General features: G+C 41.8%; 1 protein-coding gene across 1 annotated transcript in view; it reads left to right on the top strand.

Annotated features, from left to right (window-relative positions):
- Nucleotides 1-18,673, top strand: part of camkmt (calmodulin-lysine N-methyltransferase) — a 151,563-nt gene that overhangs the window by 83,882 nt on the left and 49,008 nt on the right. The window contains exons 5-6 of the mRNA XM_033612891.2: nt 12,359-12,419; nt 14,340-14,391. Of these exons, the coding sequence (XP_033468782.1) occupies nt 12,359-12,419; nt 14,340-14,391 (113 nt within the window). The remainder of the gene's footprint in view (nt 1-12,358; nt 12,420-14,339; nt 14,392-18,673) is intronic.

Here is an 18,673-nt window from a genome sequence, read left to right on the forward strand (position 1 = left end):
CCATTTCTTCTTTGAAATTTTAGGGGAAGTTCAGCCTCCCAATCGCCCTTGGTCAGAATCCATTTCCTTTTCCTTGTCCTTAATCGGAGCTCAGTTTTAAGACCTTTTTAAGAAAGTGTTTATCAGAGATTGTGTTTAAAATCACATACTAACAGACTATTCATACAGTGTACAACATACAATTGAATATGTGGTATGTTTACACTGCATAGTATGTGAATTTTGTGTATGTGAGAATGCCCAGATATATACTACATTAGCATGAAAATCTGAGTATGATGAGGCACATCGGCCGGCAACAGCAAACATCTTGAGCCAGGCAAAAACCTATTAATCTGTCACTTTATTAATTTTGTTTAGTTGAGAAAGTAACTATTGAGATTCTTAAAAGGTGGTCACTTTATCCAAATAAGGCCTGTTGGGAGCCTTTGGCCCCGTCAGATGGGTCGTCAGTCATGTGTTAGTCATGTTGCTGGAGTATAATTCACTGGCATAGTTAATCGCTCATTTAGTGCAGACAGACTGAGTATGTCAGCAGTATATTAGTATAAAAATAAGCAATGAGGTTTCAGCAGTTATGATCTGAATGCTGCCAGGTTTTTTTAAGTATATAATGCAGGTGCAATTATGTGTGTATGTATCATAACACACTCACATGTTTGTCTTTGTATCATTTGCAGATGGGAATTAAATTCAATGTTATTGACATTTAAATGACATTTATGTAACAGGCTGCCAGACAAGTTAAAAAAGAGAAGGACGTGGGTGAGGAAATGAGAGATAAAGAAACTACTGGTACAAACCATTTTATTGTAATGCTAATAATGTAGAGACACACAGCAGGGACAGAGGTCGCAGACGTACTCTGATAACACCAGACCAACCGACACAGCCTCAGGTATTGGTTCTTGCCTTTAACAATCTCTTTAATTTGAGATTTTTTTTTGTACAAGGCTCCAATGTTTGTTGAAACCATTGGTGTTGTTGATGTCAAACAGGGTGACACTCGCTTCAAAATGTCTACTTGGTTGAAATTCCTATAGTATCTTGGTATCGTCCCACCTCACAGAAATAAGCCATACATTGATATTAATGTATATTACTTGTGGACTTTGCCATAGGGAGGATGATTCTGGTTTTTCCATTTCACATCAGAACATATTCAGAGAGAATACCGCAGGGTGAAGGCAGGGAGGGGCTCAGTGGCAGCTGTCATGCTTTCTCATGTTTTATTCTTTTTCCATGATCCAAGAAACAAGAACCTCTCATCAGTCATTTTAATCTCAGCTGTCCTGTTCCTCTCCTCCCTGCAGACGTCAATATCTACCTTCCCCACTTCCCTTCACTGACTCCCCTCTCCTGCCCCTTTCACCCCCCAGTCTCTCCTCTTTTATTCCACACTTTCCCAACTCTTTCCTACATCTCTTTCATTCTCTGCTCTCCATCTTTTGCGTCTTCAGTCACCCCCAGTCCCCTCTCTTTCTCTTTCTGCTGTCCTAATTGTTTATATACATTAACATTCAAGAAACTAGATAGCCCGGTGCAGGTGACACCCTGTAATTTGACATCCTTGCCTTTCTCCAAGGAAGGGGAGAGATGCAATCTGTGGCAATCTACATTGTGTGTGTGTGTGTGTGTGTGTGTGTGTATGTGTGTGTGCGCACACAGCGTAATCTGGGGTTGTCACACGGCCCCATGCCACTCTCCGTATGCTAATCAATGAATGAAGCTCTGCAAAGCTCTCGTCTGCCAGCTAAACCCCACACCTCAGTGCTGATATGTCTATTAGCCACATGTCAAACTCCCTCTTTGTTTCTGCCTCCTCCTGTCTCTCCCCACATCTCATTCCCTCCCCTCTCATTCGATTGTTCCTCCTCTCTGTGATTCTGCGCCGCCGTGTCTCTCCGGCTCCCTCCTTCCGTTTCTTTCTCCGTACTTTATTCGACTCTGCCCCTGTAACCCTCACTTCCCCGGAGTTCCCTTGCTCCCGTACACTCACTCTGTAATGACAATGGTTGCGCACTAGATGTAATTTCATCAAGTGTACACACTCTATTTCTTTTTATTGTCAATGAGAAGTTCAGGGCATGATGGTGAAGGAAGCTGGCTCATAAAACACTGATATTATGTAAACAAGAATACCAGTTACTGCTAGAAAACCCTTTTTTTCTTCGTTCTGCTTCATATTTGAGTAAAAAAGTGGACGATGGAAATAAAAATATAAAGATGTGTACATTTCCTTTAGTGTATCACCCATTTGTGTTGGTTTTTAAAGGCTGGTATGGAGTCCTTGGTCTAAATAAGATGAGACATGAGATAAAGCAGTATGTAATATCAGGTTTAGTGCTTGCACACTTAATAGGTAATGCTACCTTGGCAGCTTTTCTATCCCATAAAAGAAGTGTATACATCACTAAAAATCATAGAGCATGGAATTTTCCCACATAGACTCCCCATATGTGATTTTATTTATACATGATAACATCGATAAAGTGACAAAACACACCCTATAAAAAATATCAGACGCACAGTGCTCAAAAACACACTCGCAAGCAACGACTTCTCAGTGCAAGACAAGTGTCCCTGCTTGCTCTACATATAGCATTGCTCTGCCTTTATAGTATCACTCCCACTGCAGTGCTGCCCTCAACAACAGCAAGCGGCTCCAGATGAGATTCAGGAAAAGAGTCTGTCACGTAGTCCAACATGCTGACAGACAGGTAGAGGTGAGATAAAATGGGACGTAGTCATGCATTTGTCTTAATGCTTTTGCAAGCTTTACGACAGGATGACAGACAGACAGACAGAAGGGCGTGGAACCAGGCAGACAAGAAGACAAGCAGACAGTTATAGGGGCAGTTAGACAGGCAGTCAGCCCTGGCATTTTGCAGCAGATAAGTAAGCTATCAGAGGAGGGGGATAAATAGCAGAGTAAAGATTGGTCCCGGCCCCCTCAGAGAGGAGCGGGGGGCCACAATGCAGGCGTGGTGGGCAGATAGCCCCCTGCTCTCATTATACTCTGCCTAATCCAAAACGATGTTTACTCAGAGAGAGAGAGAGAGAAGGGCCACGCTTATCGAAGCCCTGCACAGTCCTCCAAGCATGTGTGTGCGAGTGCGCGCCTGTATGTGTGTGTGTGTGTGTGTGAGTTTGTGTTAAAATGAGCCTATTCCAATGGAAAAAGGGATCAGGAGTGTCTCCAAGGCAGACTCTGTTGGCTAGAATGTCGATGCTTATCACACATTGCCTGGCTCTTCTGGTGAAAGGCGAATAGGCTATCTAAACTGCCTATTCACAGCATGTGTATTTACCATACCAGCTAGGCAGAATGATCATTCCGTAATTGCTATTATTATTAACACACTGCTATTAATAGCAGGCTTTTAGAAAACCTGACCCAATCTGATTCATCAGGGGATGGAGATCCTTAAAGGCCACAAAGCATTTAGCTTTTTTGATTTTGAAATAATGAAATCAGTGATATTTGCTCTTTACTCCTGTTGACTTGTGTTCGCGTTACAGCTTCTCTGCTTCCAATCACCTGACTGCAGTCAGCACCTAATTAATATGCTCCTAAAAGGCTCAAACTCCTCTATAATACTTGTTCCATGTCTCGAATCAGATACTTATAATTGATATTTTGAGTGCACAAGTGCGATTACACTGAGAAGTACGGCAAAATGCAGTGCACTTTGAGTACCTGGATGGTGCACTCATAACAGTCAGAAAATTGAGTGTGGAATGTTGGACACTTCTCATCCTCAGCAGTCGACATGCTGCCTACGCAGCAGACAGGGCAGGACCACAGACACATTCTGAAGCTGTGAAATGTTGGCTGACTACTGTGGAAGTATTGTACGAATATTATGGCTGCCCCCGACTTAGAAAACCAATGGTCGTCATTTAGGGCCATTAGTCGACTTGAGTTCAAGGTCTGAGAAAGAATAGTATAATGCAAACATTAGCTTGCTAGCCTGCTAACAGCAGCACATTTTGTCATCAGGCTTTGACGTTACGTGTTGTGGCGTAAGCTGTGCGAGATTTAGGGGATAGGTAGGTCTACATTTGGTGTTCATGCATGTTAAATTGTTGTATCCACTGCAGAAGATTTTAGTATTAGATGTGTGGTCAGATGCTCAACTTGTTGTAAATACTGCAGCAGCTACAGCAGATCAGCCGCGGACATTCAGAGATACAGAAATGTGCCTTAAAAACTTTCATTTTTAATACAATAGATAAATCAATACAGAAATCAAGTTAGTAAACAAGCAGATATAGCAAACATGTATTTTGACAAGTGACAATCGTTCATCAGATGTTGGCGATAATGTTCCACCTGGTTGGAGTTCGCCAAGTCAAAGAAGAAAAGCTGCCAGATCTTGCAATTGTCTTTTCTGCCAAGTGCACAACGGCCATGTTTGATCTGAAACAAAACAACCCTGGCAAAGATTTCACACTACACGAGATGAAAGTCTACTAACAGGTGTATCTGATTTGAGACACTGATGAGAGTCAAGGACTGAAACGCTTGCTCCTGTTTTTATTCACTCTATCATTTTTTGCACTGTGAACACCTTTTTTTGTGCACAGATGTTTTAAATAGAGGGTATCTCCTCTGCCGTCCTTTCTGATTTGAGACACAACATTGGTGTTTTGTCCTAGCAGCATTCAGATTCTTGGACTTAACTCCTCAGCTATGAGAAATTAACCATTTTTGACATATCATATATCACATATAGGACAAAAAAACTGCATTGACTCATATATGAGGTACTATTCAAACATACCCCTAAAGAGCAGTCCTGCAGTTGCTAGTTTTGCTGTGCCCATCAATCCACACACAACACTTGTTGTAGATTGATGCTGTTTTTTTATAATAATGTTTATCAAAATGTTCACAAAATGCACAGCAGTTTGGGAATCAGACTTTTGCTGTTGTTCAGAAATACAGTCTCTTATCTGTAAAAGTGTTACCCTTTACAAAGTACCATATTTTTGTAAGTATCATAGTGTTTTGTCGCAGAGATCTCACTGCTCATTGTCAGTTTGAAACCCCTCAACTATTAACACAAACTAGACGCAGCAACCAGCTCTCTCGTGCCTCACCGTGGCTCCATGTACACAAACACATGCACATAAAGGCTCACACTTTTACCTCTGTACACAATCAATGTAAATCTGTCTTTCTTTTTGACTCTCTCTCTCTCTCACATACACACGCACACACACACCACGCATGCACACATCAGCTCCGTGGTCTTGTGAACTGTGTGTACACCCTGTCTAGGCTGGCCGGGGTAATCCTGGCCTCCACTAAAGTAGCCGTGTGAGAGGACAGATTGTCAGTTGATCATGGCCAGCCGAGAGCCTTATCCCTTATTGGATCGGCCATGGAGGAGGCTTAGGAATTATCTGAGGCCTCGCTTAATGTGGAGACGGATCACCGCCAGAGAGCCACGGAGCCTGAAGACATGCTGGGCCGGAGGGGAGAGAGAGACACTGTGTGTGCGTGTGTGTGTGTGTGAGCGAGCAAAACCAACAGACAGGTGTGTGGTTTGTGTATCAGTATGTAGTAGTGACAGAGACACGTGTGTGTGTGTGTGTGTGTGCTTGCGCGTGCTCAAAGCAACATCACGGCCCACTTAACCCCATCTTGACACCTCTCTTTCCCCTTACTTAGTCTATTTTTTTCCATCCCTTCCTGTCCTCCTCACATTCCTTCTCTTCCTCCTGGCCTCTCCTCTCACCTCTCCTCCTTTGATTCTTCATCTCTGCCCCCCTCCTTCTCCTCTTGCTATCATTCCTCAGCTCATCTTATGAACCCCATCTTTCATTTTGCTTTCACCTCCATCCTGCTTAACTTTATCCCTCTAACCCCAGCTCCCCTCCCTGCTCCTCCCTGCACCTTCCTCCTGGCTGCTCTTCTGCGTTCCTTTAAAATTGTTCTCATTTTCCTCATCCACCACCTCATCCATCTTTTGTTTGCTCCACTCTGATCATCTCCCTCCTCCTCGTCCTCCTGCTTCTCCTCTGTGTCCTCTTTTACTCATCCTATCCTTTCTATAGCACCACGCAGCAGCATTCTGTCCTCAGCAGGAGACCCGATAGAGGCTGATGAAAGAAAGGTGAAAAACAGTCATTGTACTTTGCGAAGATAAAAGAAACGGAGCAAAATGGCTTGCTATGTTAAAGAAAACTGTTGACCGACACCTCTTATCTCTGAGCCCTCCAGTGTCACTGTAAATGCAGCAGCTGACATCAGTGATGCATATCACATATCAAAGCAAACACAGCGGTCATCGGCTGTTTTTATACATAACCTGGCCTTTGTGACATCTTTTAATATTCAGACTACGTGAAGAGTGCTTTAACTTTATAGACATTTAAACACTGAAAAGCAGCGATCAATATTGCTTTGAGCACAAGCTCACTTAAGCAGATCCTTTTATCTTTTAAATGAATGTCTTCAGGCTGTGTATAATTAATTCTTGGTACTGAGGATGGAGCAGCCTTGTCTCAAGTACTGTTAGCTTATCTTGGTTTAGCTCGTGAGTTATTTCAGGTTGTGTTTCCCCATATAGCACTTGGATCCACTTCAGATATTTGAAATAGCCCCTTTAGCTAATTCCATCCCTGCTGCCTGATCCCGGGGCATTCAAAGGCCAGGGATGCCTCAGGAGGTGGTGGGTGGGGAGAAGGATACCCTGGTGACCGGGTTACCTTTCTTAGCCTGCTGCCACCTCGGCCCGAACCTGGATAAGCAGCAGAAAATGGAGGGATGGATGGATAATTCCATCCCTGTGCATGAGATTACTGACAGCTACTGAGGGCAGATTAGTGCTGCCATAAGTCGTGGAGTTCCCAGGGTCACCCCTGGGTCACCAGGATGTTGGGGGGGTTAGGACCATGTCATTACACAATAGATTCAAAGGGTAGCTGCAAACAAGGAGTCCGATTGGTTCAGCAGGCCTTCCACCTATAGTAATGTACACCAGACTTCTAAGCAGGCACATGATCAAGAAAAACATGGTCAGTGCTTGCAACACCCACACCTCATACAGCTGTCAGACTTGCAGTATGTCCTCAGCAGATATTTTGCCACAGCATGGGTAAAGAAAGATGCATGTTTATAGTGAAAACTGTGAAATGCTTCTCTGAGTTACGTAGCAGGTTACACAGGCACAATAAACAAAAGTAACTTTTTAAGATTAAATCTTAAAGCACTGGAAAAATATCTGTCAATAAAATAAATCAAATGCTAATCACAGTTATTTTTTGCATTGAGATCGTGATTAGATTTTATCCCCATGATCAATCTTTGGAAGCAAAGTAGTTTCATGACATTTTAACATTCTACAAAGTCTGAAATCTGCCCTCACTTTGACATTTAAAGGTTCATTATATAACTTTTTAAATGTATGAATTGTTTTTTACTGCCAGTGGGTGAACAGGTTTTATCTAACTTAAAAACTGAGACTTTCTCCAACTTTCTCAGTTGCCTGTAACAGCCTGTGGACTGACCTCTGTGTAAAAGACTTTTACTGGAAAATTCAAAGGATGTGATGTCATGTATAATCTCAAGTGCCTTGCCTCTCTTCAGCTCCGCTACAGCATTAACTGTGTGCATCAGTGGCTAACATAAGCCAAAAAAATAGAGTCTGCGAACATCAACAAACAACCAGCAGCCACAACACAGATTCCACACATGCTATATTACCATTACATGCATTTGCAGCAGCAGCCAAGTGAGGACCAACCTTCACTTAGCACCCTGTAGCAATTTAAATTCAGCAAAAGCAAGACTGAGCACTCAGCGGTTTGATCGCGGGCCGCCCTCCCGACCGCCCTGAGTCCCTGCTGGATCAGCAAACTCTCTTTTGCCGACCTAACGGCCTCAGAGAGAGGCGCCACTAATGAGAAGGATTTTCTTGAAGTTACATACAGAATCTAGAAATAATGTACAATTCATCAAGATCAAATGAAGTTGGTGTGTCCCGTCAAATCTAAATATGAATAAAAAAATGAATGAATAAAACTCATAAAAGGATCCACATGAAAGCATTTCGTTGGGTTATGTATATTTTCAGGTTTCCAGCAACGAGACTTAGGTGTGCTTTAAGTAAGCACCAGTGATTGATCAGACTGCAGTTGCAAATAAAATCATGGAGACCGTTATATATTTTGAGAAGTGTGCAGCTCCATGGCACAGCAGCAGAAATAAGCTTATTTAAGAATAAAAAAAGGTTTGCAAATGAACAACTGGCAAATGTATTAAATGTGTATAAAATGAACATACACAAGTACTTTTTAAGAAACGCCTTTTTCAGTCAGACTTTACTTTTTGTCCGTCTCACAGGTTTTAAGTTATTCCTAAAATATCAGCATCAACCCAGCGGCAAGTTAAAACACAACCCCAATAAGCCTCACATATGGTTTTCAGGGGTAACACCACTGACAAGGTTTAGTGCCTGGGACCGATAACTATATTAAGCTGATACACACACACATACACACACACCTACACTGCTTCATCTAGTAATTGAAGGTGAGAAATAATTTCATTATCCTCAGGAAGAGTAATCTGCTCTCTACTCCTGATCCCTTCATTTCCTACAGTGCACCTCGACCTGGGAGGCACACACACACACACACACACACACACACACAAAACATGCACACATACTTATCACACATGCATGCACACATGTACACAAACACACAGGCACACACATAGTTCCTATCACCCTGGGCTATTAATGTTATTGGAGTTGGGGATTAACCATCAGATTCACATATGCTTTACAAAGCTTTATTACTTAGAGCTGTCTGTCTTGCTCTCTCACACACACATGCATGTGTTCACACACTCACTCATGCACATACACACACAGGCACATAACTTTGTATTAAAGAAAGTTAATCTGGGAGTGTGGGCACCAGTTCATGGACAGGAACAGGCCCTCAGCAGATGTGGTTTAATGCGGATGCACAATCCCCGTGAGGATGTGTAGACACCCCAACAGGACACACTAAATAAAATCTCATCTAAAACTGTAGATGAGAGTAAGGTAGCCATTATTGTTCTTCTTCTGCCAGTGTTGTTTGATGTCAGATCACGCCAGCTTTAATGTTGCATTACCACCCTCTGCTGTTCATCCGCCCAAGATATTCTGGGTGGCCCTTGATGTCAAGTGTCACAGCCACACACACATCTGTGCACACACAGAGGAAGGGCTAAACTGTCATTTCACAGGGCAAAGGTGTGCTGTGGGACACCATCACGTTTCATGTGAACACACGATCACATGAGGAGGGGTCAAAGTTAAGGGGGAAGGAGGAATTAGGATACATCTTAAGACACACAGTACACCACACATACACCTATTCTAGAGGATGAACAGGGACTGATGCAGCTCTGTAACTGCAGTCACGTCCAAATTTCACTTGAACATAGGACTTGACAAGAGTATCCAAAATCTAGTATATCGAGTTCAATTGTCCTTCTCATTTTTTTTTTTTTTTTACATTGGTCAGTGCACAACACTTCCTTTATTGTGCTGGCTTACTTTTATGTATGTGTCTGTGTTAATGACAGTATGATCAGTTAAAGATTCTGAACTGGAATTTGGGCTCATCAGTTGGTGTAATGTCAAGTTAGATGTCCTTGTTGTAGCTTTTTAAATCTAAATTACTGTATATGGGATCCAGGCTCCTGAAAATTAAAAAGCTGAGATGTGAGTAAATTTAGGTAGGCTGTAGAGATTCTCAATGTTACAAATGTACTTAATATGATTCATCGTCCAGCCCTTCCTTGAAAGGACAGAGCTGGTAAAATTCTATATTGTTCTGTGTATGTCTTACACTCAATCACTTGAAACAGATATCTGCATATGTATGCAGAACCTCCGGGACAACAGGACATGATTTTGGTATCTGAAGCATTCTGGTTTCAGTTTGTAGTCAGAGTAGTACTGAACAATCACGTTTGAGCTGCAGGTAAATGGTCTGTGTGGAGAGGCAGAGCGCGTTGGCCGGAATGCAATCTCAGATCGACTATCATCTGACAACGAATTAACTCTTGTTACCTTTTTTAAAAAACTGAATCGGCCTCCATACAGAGATATATGTGTACAGAGATTACCCAAAAATGACCATCGCGTGGAAATTTAGACAATTTTGTAATAACTCTTAGTCTGAAACTCTTGTTCAATAAGCAATCTTTGTTTTTTTATCTTTTTCTTTTTATGGATGATTGTTGTTATGCACAATTATGCACAATGTCTTTTAATTACATTTTCCTCTATTTTCTACCCATGTGTATGCAAAAAAACTAAACTAAACTAAAAAGAAGACTTTGCCCTGATATCCACCGGCTACACTGGATATCCTGAAATATTCTCTATTGTCCCCAGAGGCTTATCTTCGTCAGACCAATAGCCAGTGGGTTCCAATGCTCACAAAGCTATTACACCCAATGTTTGTAAATCCAAGATGAAAACAGGCCCCAAAACTCCCGTTTGAGTAATGTCTCCAAAAACTACAATGCAGAACTGTGTCAGGAAATTACTTTGCCTTTTTAAAAAATGTAACCTTAAATTCTGGGACCCATTTTTAGAGATTTTTGTTTCACATAGTAAGAAGTAAGAAATTGCATCATTGGTTTTTTGAACTATCCGAAAACTACGTGGAGGCTCTTGCACACCTTAAATAATAAAAGTAAAAATGCACTTTATTTATCAGCGCCTTTCAAAGCACTCAAGGACACCTTACAAGACACAGTTTAAACAAACATGCAGCAGTGTATCCATAGATCATAAAGTCTAACAATTTTGTAATATAAAAATTTAATTAAATGACTAGACAAAAAAAATCGTAACTATAAATGTGAGGTATAAAATCATCATCAGTGCAGGTCTCAATATACGTGTGTCACCATTAATGCCAGCTTGAAAAGGTGTGTTTTCAGATGGGATTTGAGAGTGGAAAGGGAGTCACCATAATTTTGTCTCATCTGATATTGTCTGTATTTTGCTGCAGTGACCAATGTGCCAGTTGACAGTATAAAGTTTTCTGTGCTGTGTGACGGCTGAAGGGGAATAACAGATGAAATTTAAAATGTCACCTTATTTAAGCCTTACATGTCTTGACACTCTCTAGACACACAGTATAGCTACTCGGGCTGTCATTGTATTTGTACGTGTGTGTGTGTGTGTGTGTGTGTGTGCTGTCAGGCCAAGACGTAGAAAGCGTGTTTTTTTTTCTAATGGGGAAAAGGAATATTTGGACATTTTATCAATAGGCATTATTAAATCCTGCTTGCTTGAGCTAATCTTGGCGGACCGGAGCGAGGGGAAAGAGAGAGAGCGAGAGAGAGGGCGAGCGAGAGAGCTAGGCGCAGAGAGGGCGAGTGAGAGAGCAGTGATGTCTGCCCCATGAGGTGAAGAGAGACCGCCTGTAAGCCGCTTATTATATCGACTACCACCTTTTCTCTCTCCTCCTCCTCTCACCCTCCCGCCCTCCCCAGTTCTCTCTCGTTACCTCGCTCACTTTCTATCTCTGTCTCCCTCCCTCACTTGCTTTCTCCAGTTCATTCTGTATCCCCTCATTCTCTTTTCTCAACATCTCCTTCATATAAACACACACACAGATGCATGTGTGCACACAAACACACACTGACGGCGCCAAGCCGAACCTTCTTGTTCAAAGCCAGAAGCGAAAAGCTGAAGTTTTATTCAAATGAATGTTTACTTCTTCTACTGCCAACGTGTGTGTGTGTGTGTGTGTGTGTGTGTGTGTGTGTGTGTGTGTGTGAGAGTGTGTGTGCTGAGAGAGAGAGAGGAGGGAAATAGCACCAAGGATGCAAGTGTGTGTGCGTTAGTGTGTGTTACATGCACGGCAGAAGGAGAAGGGCTGACAGTAGGTGATAAGCCAGACAGGCCTGCACGCTGTGATTATCACCCACTGGACCCCCTGTCACACACACACACACACACACTTGCATACACAGTGCCCAATGAGAGAGTGTGTTGCAAGGATTTAGGATAGACAGACGGATGGACAGACAAACAGAGACAGAGAAGCCTTGGATCACAGGCAAGGTGGAAACCACAAGAGAAGCAAATGAACACAGACTGGAACACACAATGCATCCAATTATGTTTCACTGAACACTCATTGTCTTTATTTGGGTTTTATATCAATATTAAGGCGTTTTGATGTTGAGACACTGGAATCAAAGCGCTCTGTCACATCGGCGATGCGAGATAAACGCCTTCAAATAAAGATCTGTCGCTGAAATGGATGAAACATCACTTGGTAACTGAGTCTCTAACTCTCTCTTGGTCTCTGTCTGACTCAGGTGTGTGGCCGTCTGAAGAGGTGATGGCTCATTACTGCCTGCAGAAACGCCACATGTTCAAGTGAGTTACTCTTCTTTTAAAACCTGCTCGCTCCATTGTCAAAGGACTCAACAAGAACTAACAGCTGTAAATAAGTATAAAGATCAGATACATATTTTTTTGAGGCTGTATTTAAAGGGATAGTTCATCCCAAAATCAAAAATACATATTTTTGCTGTTACCTGTAGTGCTGTTTATCATTCTCGACTGTTTTGGTATGAGTTGCTGAGTGTAAGAGATACTATTTCATGTCTGCCAAATCACAGTGCAGAGGGAAGTGTGCATCTACTTGTGGACAAGAGGCTTGAACATTAATGGCGTCCTCCTCGGCTGAGCTGTGATGTTAGCTGGCTCAGTGATGCTAGGTTAGCTAGCAGTAGATGCACACCTCCTTCTGTGCGACGGTTCGGTTAGCGGGTGTAGTTTGGTGGAATAATTTTTTCTTTTTTAAGGAAATTAAGGGCCTGTCCTTATAATGTGGCCTTTATTATAGAGTAAAGTTACAGCCTTAGTTTTCAGTTTTAATTGTTGTATTTTACTTTATTCTATTGTATTTGTATACTTTTATTTACTGATTTTTTTGAACATTTTATTGTTGTAATTTTTTAGTCTTGCAATTTTTTTTATTATTATACTATATTTTATTATTTTGATGTTCTTTATTTTATTTTATTTTTTGTCTGTGTTGTTTTTATTTTGCTATGAGTCGAGAAAGAAATTTCTTCCTACAGTAAAACTGCTCACAACAAGGTCTGTGGATTATCTTGAGTAACCGGGTCATGATTTCTGGAATGAGACACTGCTGTTGAGTTTTTCAGATGTATTTTTTGGCACTTTGAAAACCACAAGCTGAGTGCCATCTAGTTCTGTTATATTTGAAAGAGGGCAGACATTTCTACGGCAACTCACACCAAAGCAATCTCAACTGATAAAATTGTACTACAGGTAAGAGGAAAAACATGTATTTTTGATTTTGTGGTGGACTGTCCCTTTAAGTTAATTCTAATTTATATGGTTAAGAGTTTTTGATTATTCTTTGACAGTCTGTTGCACTGCAAACAAATGAGACATTTAGAAAGATGTGTAGTAGAATGTAATGGCCGTCCTTCCACCATGTTTGAATTTTTAAAAACCTGCTGCATGACAGTAAATCGCTTTATGACACAAATTAGTGAGAGGGTTTAGAGCATTACATTTGTTGTGATAACAGAAGGTGTGTCAGTGGAGAAAGGCTGTTGGATCCCCTCTAATTTAAATCCAGCAGTAAACGCCCAGTACTTGTGTCATTCTGTGCCTTTCCATGCCACGCTGTGTTGTCCTGTGTTGCTCTTTCCCCTGCTCTCGTCGGCTGAGCACCGGCCTGCCCTGCGGCACGGGGCTGAAAAGCACCCAGGCACCTTTGATTTCCACTCAAGGTGGAACGTCACCCTTTGATTTCCTGTTTTAACATTCAAGAGGCGGGAGGCGAGGAAGAGAGGGGTATTGATCAGAGCAGCGTAGTGAAGGTCAGCGAGAGAGGGAGGGAGGCAGGAAGGGATGAAAGAGGACAGGGGTAGAGATGGAGGGGAAGGGGAGATGAAAGGAGGAAGAGGATGGAGAGAGGGGTTGAATGAGCATGCAAGCTACAGGACTGTGTGTGTGTGTGTGTGTGTGTGTGTGTGTGTGTGTGTGTGTGTGTGTGTGTGTGTTCTCAGATTCCTGCTGATTGAGCTTGTGCTTCTCAATGTTCAGTATTCAGCTTTCAGGTTGATGGTTGAATTGATATTTCTTACCCTGCTGTGTTTACTGTGTGTGTATGTGCATGTGTGTGTATGATAGCTTGTGTGAGTGTGCATCTACTGTACAGTGTGTGTGTGTGTGTGTTGGTGCTAAACTGCTGGGTTTGGCTCAGCAAGGTGAATCTCACTTCCACTCTTCGCTCTCTCCCTCTCTGTCTCTAAGGGGTGCAGTGTGTGAGTTAGGAGGAGGTATGACTTGTCTTGCTGGGCTCATGGTAAGTGACACACACACACACACGCACAAAGATTTACACAGATATCTGCAGGAGAAGTGGTTTGGCTTCTCTAATGAAATTGACCCTCACCGATCAATACCCAAACAGCATGGGCACACAGTATCCATACCTATTCATATACAGATCATTCACTTCTTGTGTGCCTGTGTGTGTTTTGGTACCTCCACAAGTGTATGCAGGCACACTCTTTACCCACATTAGGCCCAAGCCCTGCATATGCAAGCATGTGTGCATCGTGAAACCTGTAGTTTTTTTTCAATGCCCATGTTACCAGTTTAGAGCAGCCACACTGCCCGCATGAGCACTGCTTTCTGCACGATGAACTCAGTTCTCAGTAAAAATAGACCGTGAAAAAGGTCTTTTGATAATCATATCGATATTATACCACAAAACTACAGTTTTAATGTTAATATTATTTTATTGTGAAGTCTTTGCTTGACTGTGGTGTTGACAAAACAGCTGTCTCGTTTGCATGACTCCATAAATGAGTGGAGTATCGGCTTTTAATTGTGAAAATTCAGTAGATGCAGCAACAGGCAGCTCTGCAGCACCGCTACAGCAACAACGCTGCATGTGCGAGCCCTAGCAGTTCTGCAAGGAAGCTAACAGACACCGGTCATGCATGCACTGTGGCCTGGACCTTAAATCAGCAGCAGGTTACATGTCTGCTCCTCAGTGTTAAACACCTCAGGCCATAATCACAGAACATTTTATATCTATGCTCCTTACTTGCTGAATAAATTGTTTTGTGGCCTGAGAAATTTACAGTGTGCACTAGTGCTGAAAACAGCTCCTTAATCTATCGACAGTCTGACAGTCTGCTTCATTATGGGGTCAATGTTTTTGGAACACTCTAACAATGCTGACCTTTTAGACATATTGTTTAAAGTAAAACCCAGTTCAGAACAAAGATTAGCAATGAGTCGAGTTGAAACATGCAACTACTTGCAATGCGCTGTTCTGCAACTTCTAAAAACCTGCTGGTTCACACCAATGCAACTAGATGAGACTGTGTATCATCTCTATGCAACAACTCTCTGTACTACTGTTCTGATTTCCAGCTTTTCAGGTTTATTTTGTGGCTGAATATAATTTGTAGCTTCTTTAGATATTCATGATAATGATAGTGAGATAGTGGCTACAGTTGCATTTGTAGCCACAATAATATAAATAACCAGCACCAATTAATCAGTCAGTGAGTGAACTCTACAAGCTGATTGGCCAATTCACACTGCTGCAACTGTTCTCTGCGACGTTCTAGAACGGTTTCATCTTGTTGTGAATCTTTCGTCTGAGCTGGGCTTAAAAATTCAAAGTACGTTGTTTTTTTAGATGCAAGGGCGTTCTCGGGTGGATTCCTTCCTATAGGGTGCCATATTCAAATTTGAAAACATCTAATAAGGGAAAATGATCTAATGTTTAGGGCAGACTGTGATAGGTGTACCACCCCTAGTCCTGGTACTGCTCATCATTGGCAGCACATGGTAGAGCACTGAGGGGTGTGGTGGGGTGAAGTATATTTGGAGAACATTAGCAAATGAAAAGGCAAAAGTCATCCAGGGTGCAGTACAAAAAAAAGGAAAAAAATGAATTTTGCACCTTATTTTGTTATTGCTTACTTTTTTTTTTTAGCATTGTTTGTCAAATTTTGTCAAATTTGTTGTTGTTTCTTTTGGTGAGGTGTGGGGAAGAGGGGAAGCTTACCTGCCGACAGCACTGGGCTTTCTGATAACAGCTCAGTTAGTCATATGAGAAATAAAAAAGACAGCATCCTGTCCATTGCTAGAGTACTGTGGAGTTTGACTTTCAGACATACATATTGCCCTATTGAAAGATAACGATATTTTTATTAACTGTAATGAATATCAAAGCAAATCAACACAAGGCAAAGTTTCCAGGCGGGAAAACGCTTGCTGTGTCTGTGTGTCCCTGCAGACTGTGACGCCTCATGTCGCATTCACACATTTAATTTATTACAGCATATAAGCTGGCAGATTTTTTTTTTTTTTTTTTTTGGTCAATTAGCTTTAATTTGCTCTCCCCTTTGAATTATGTTGGTCAAACACATTCCTTAATTGTTAATATGGCAACTGTATTTGTACCTCTTGTTATTGTATTATTATGGTGAATTCAGACGCAACTCAAAGACTCAACAAAGCTCATTCATGAAACACAACATTATCCATAGTAAGAATGCTTTTTCCTCTCAGCTTTAGAGTTCCCTGCTTAGCAAAAATTGTTCTCAGTTAGCAGCATTGTTAAATGTCTTAAGAGAAAACATTCAGCCAGCAACTGTAGATGTCATTAAGGTAGACTCAGTGGTGAGATAAAATGCGTTGTGAATGTGGTCCAATTTTCTTTCAGTACCGGCCTACAGAAGGGAAATGCATAAGGAATCTCACTTACATTTGATTGTATGAAGAGCAGAATAAAACAGTGTATGTGGGCATTGATACGTCTTATCACACCTGTCACTTGCTTATTTATTCAACTTGTTTGTGGATTAATGGCAAACTGTAATTAAGGCACCATAAATAAACTGTCTGAATATTGCAGATTTAATATGACTGACAAATGGTATCCAAACAATTTTATATTTTCAGAATTTTTATGTTCATCAAAGCACTCACCCAATCACCTGAGCAGTGAGTCCTAGCTATATAAACTAGCTTGGGTCCAAAAAGCTGTCCTGTATTGACACAACACACACACACACACACACACACACACACACACACACACTGACACACTCAGATATACCGCAGTCTGTCAGCCATAGGGTTTATTAGCCAGGGTCTTAAGGGCCCCTCCACATAGCAGGCGTCAGTGTCCCATCGATCTGCTAGATGCCATTCTCTGGTGGGTGTGCGGTAGCGTGTGTGTGTGTGTGTGTGTGTGTGTGTGTGTGCGTGTGAGGGTGTGTATGTGAGAAAGCCTGGTTTTATCTCGTCGCAGTCAATACACCATGTTTTGACATTGGTGGCTTGAGATGGAATCCTTCCTTCACACCTCTCCTTGTCCTCATCCCTCCGTCATCCGTCACTGACACCACATCCAACGTGTTTTCTCTGTTGTCTGTTTGAACAGTTCATTAATTATTCCTTTAGTTGCTGAATTTCATCCCTCCCTTACACCCTGTATTTTTGTTATTCATTCACCCTTTTATTTTCTGTTCTGTACTATTTTCAGGCCCTGATATCAATTCCTCCTTCCTTTCTTACACATCTTCCAGCAGCATCCTGTTAAACTGCACTCTAGATTTTAGGATAATATTAAATGTAATTCCCTGTCTTTATGCTGATGATATAGACCAGTCCATTGTGGGTAGCATTCATTTAGTGTACAGTTGCCACGTGCAATCAAATTAAGATATATCACTCCAACTTTTGTAGCCTCAACCCCAAATAGATCGAGCTTCTCTAAGTAGACTTGAAGATCATGCCCTGGCCATTTCTAGTCATGGTTAACTCTTTTTATCTACTCTGCTTTTAAAGCTATGATCTCTATCATAGGGTTTTTAGCCACCCTACTGACATGGCTCTAGGGATGGCAATGCTGGTCAGCCGTTTGGTCAATCTATCACCTGAGTTGTGACAAACGGGGGTTCATACAAATTCCATGACTTTTCCAGGTTCAAAACCTGGAAAAGTCATGGAATTTGAAGATAGCAATTTCCAGGCCTGGAAGAGTTTTGGAAAAATAAATAAACCCAGAGAGTTTTGAAAAAGTCATGGAAATATGCTTCACAAATACCTGTATAATACGGTGTTAATGTCCAGGCAGATCAGTCACGACACTTGACATTATGTTGTACATGGGTCATGGCAGACTTGGACCTGAGTCGCAGGTGTAAATTCATGTAACACCATGAAAATGCTGATTTATTAATGTCTGACTTGACTTGGATAAGTATAAGGCATGAGATGAGAAAGACCAGCACCTGGGATGCACAAAATGTGGACTGTGTAGTTAAAGTTTTGACATTTTGAACATGGGAGAAGCAGTGCTAGCTAGCTATGCTAAAGGAGCTAAGTTAAGCAGCTGCTGCCGCTGTGCGATAAAACTCCCATTACCAACATTCTTACCACGTTGACCCACGTGACACCCGCTGCCAGCTGCAGTGCTTTCTTCTCGTTCACCATAAAACAAGGGACCATTTTGGGTGCTGTGTCCAGAAATTAAACCATAATTGTAAAAGTACTATGGGTGCTAAAGGTGGCTAATTCTCACCAACATTACTCCTGAAAGTCATGTGAAGACA

Source organism: Epinephelus lanceolatus, chromosome 17 (assembly GCF_041903045.1).
Source record: "Epinephelus lanceolatus isolate andai-2023 chromosome 17, ASM4190304v1, whole genome shotgun sequence".
Taxonomy (NCBI): Eukaryota; Metazoa; Chordata; class Actinopteri; order Perciformes; family Serranidae; genus Epinephelus; species Epinephelus lanceolatus.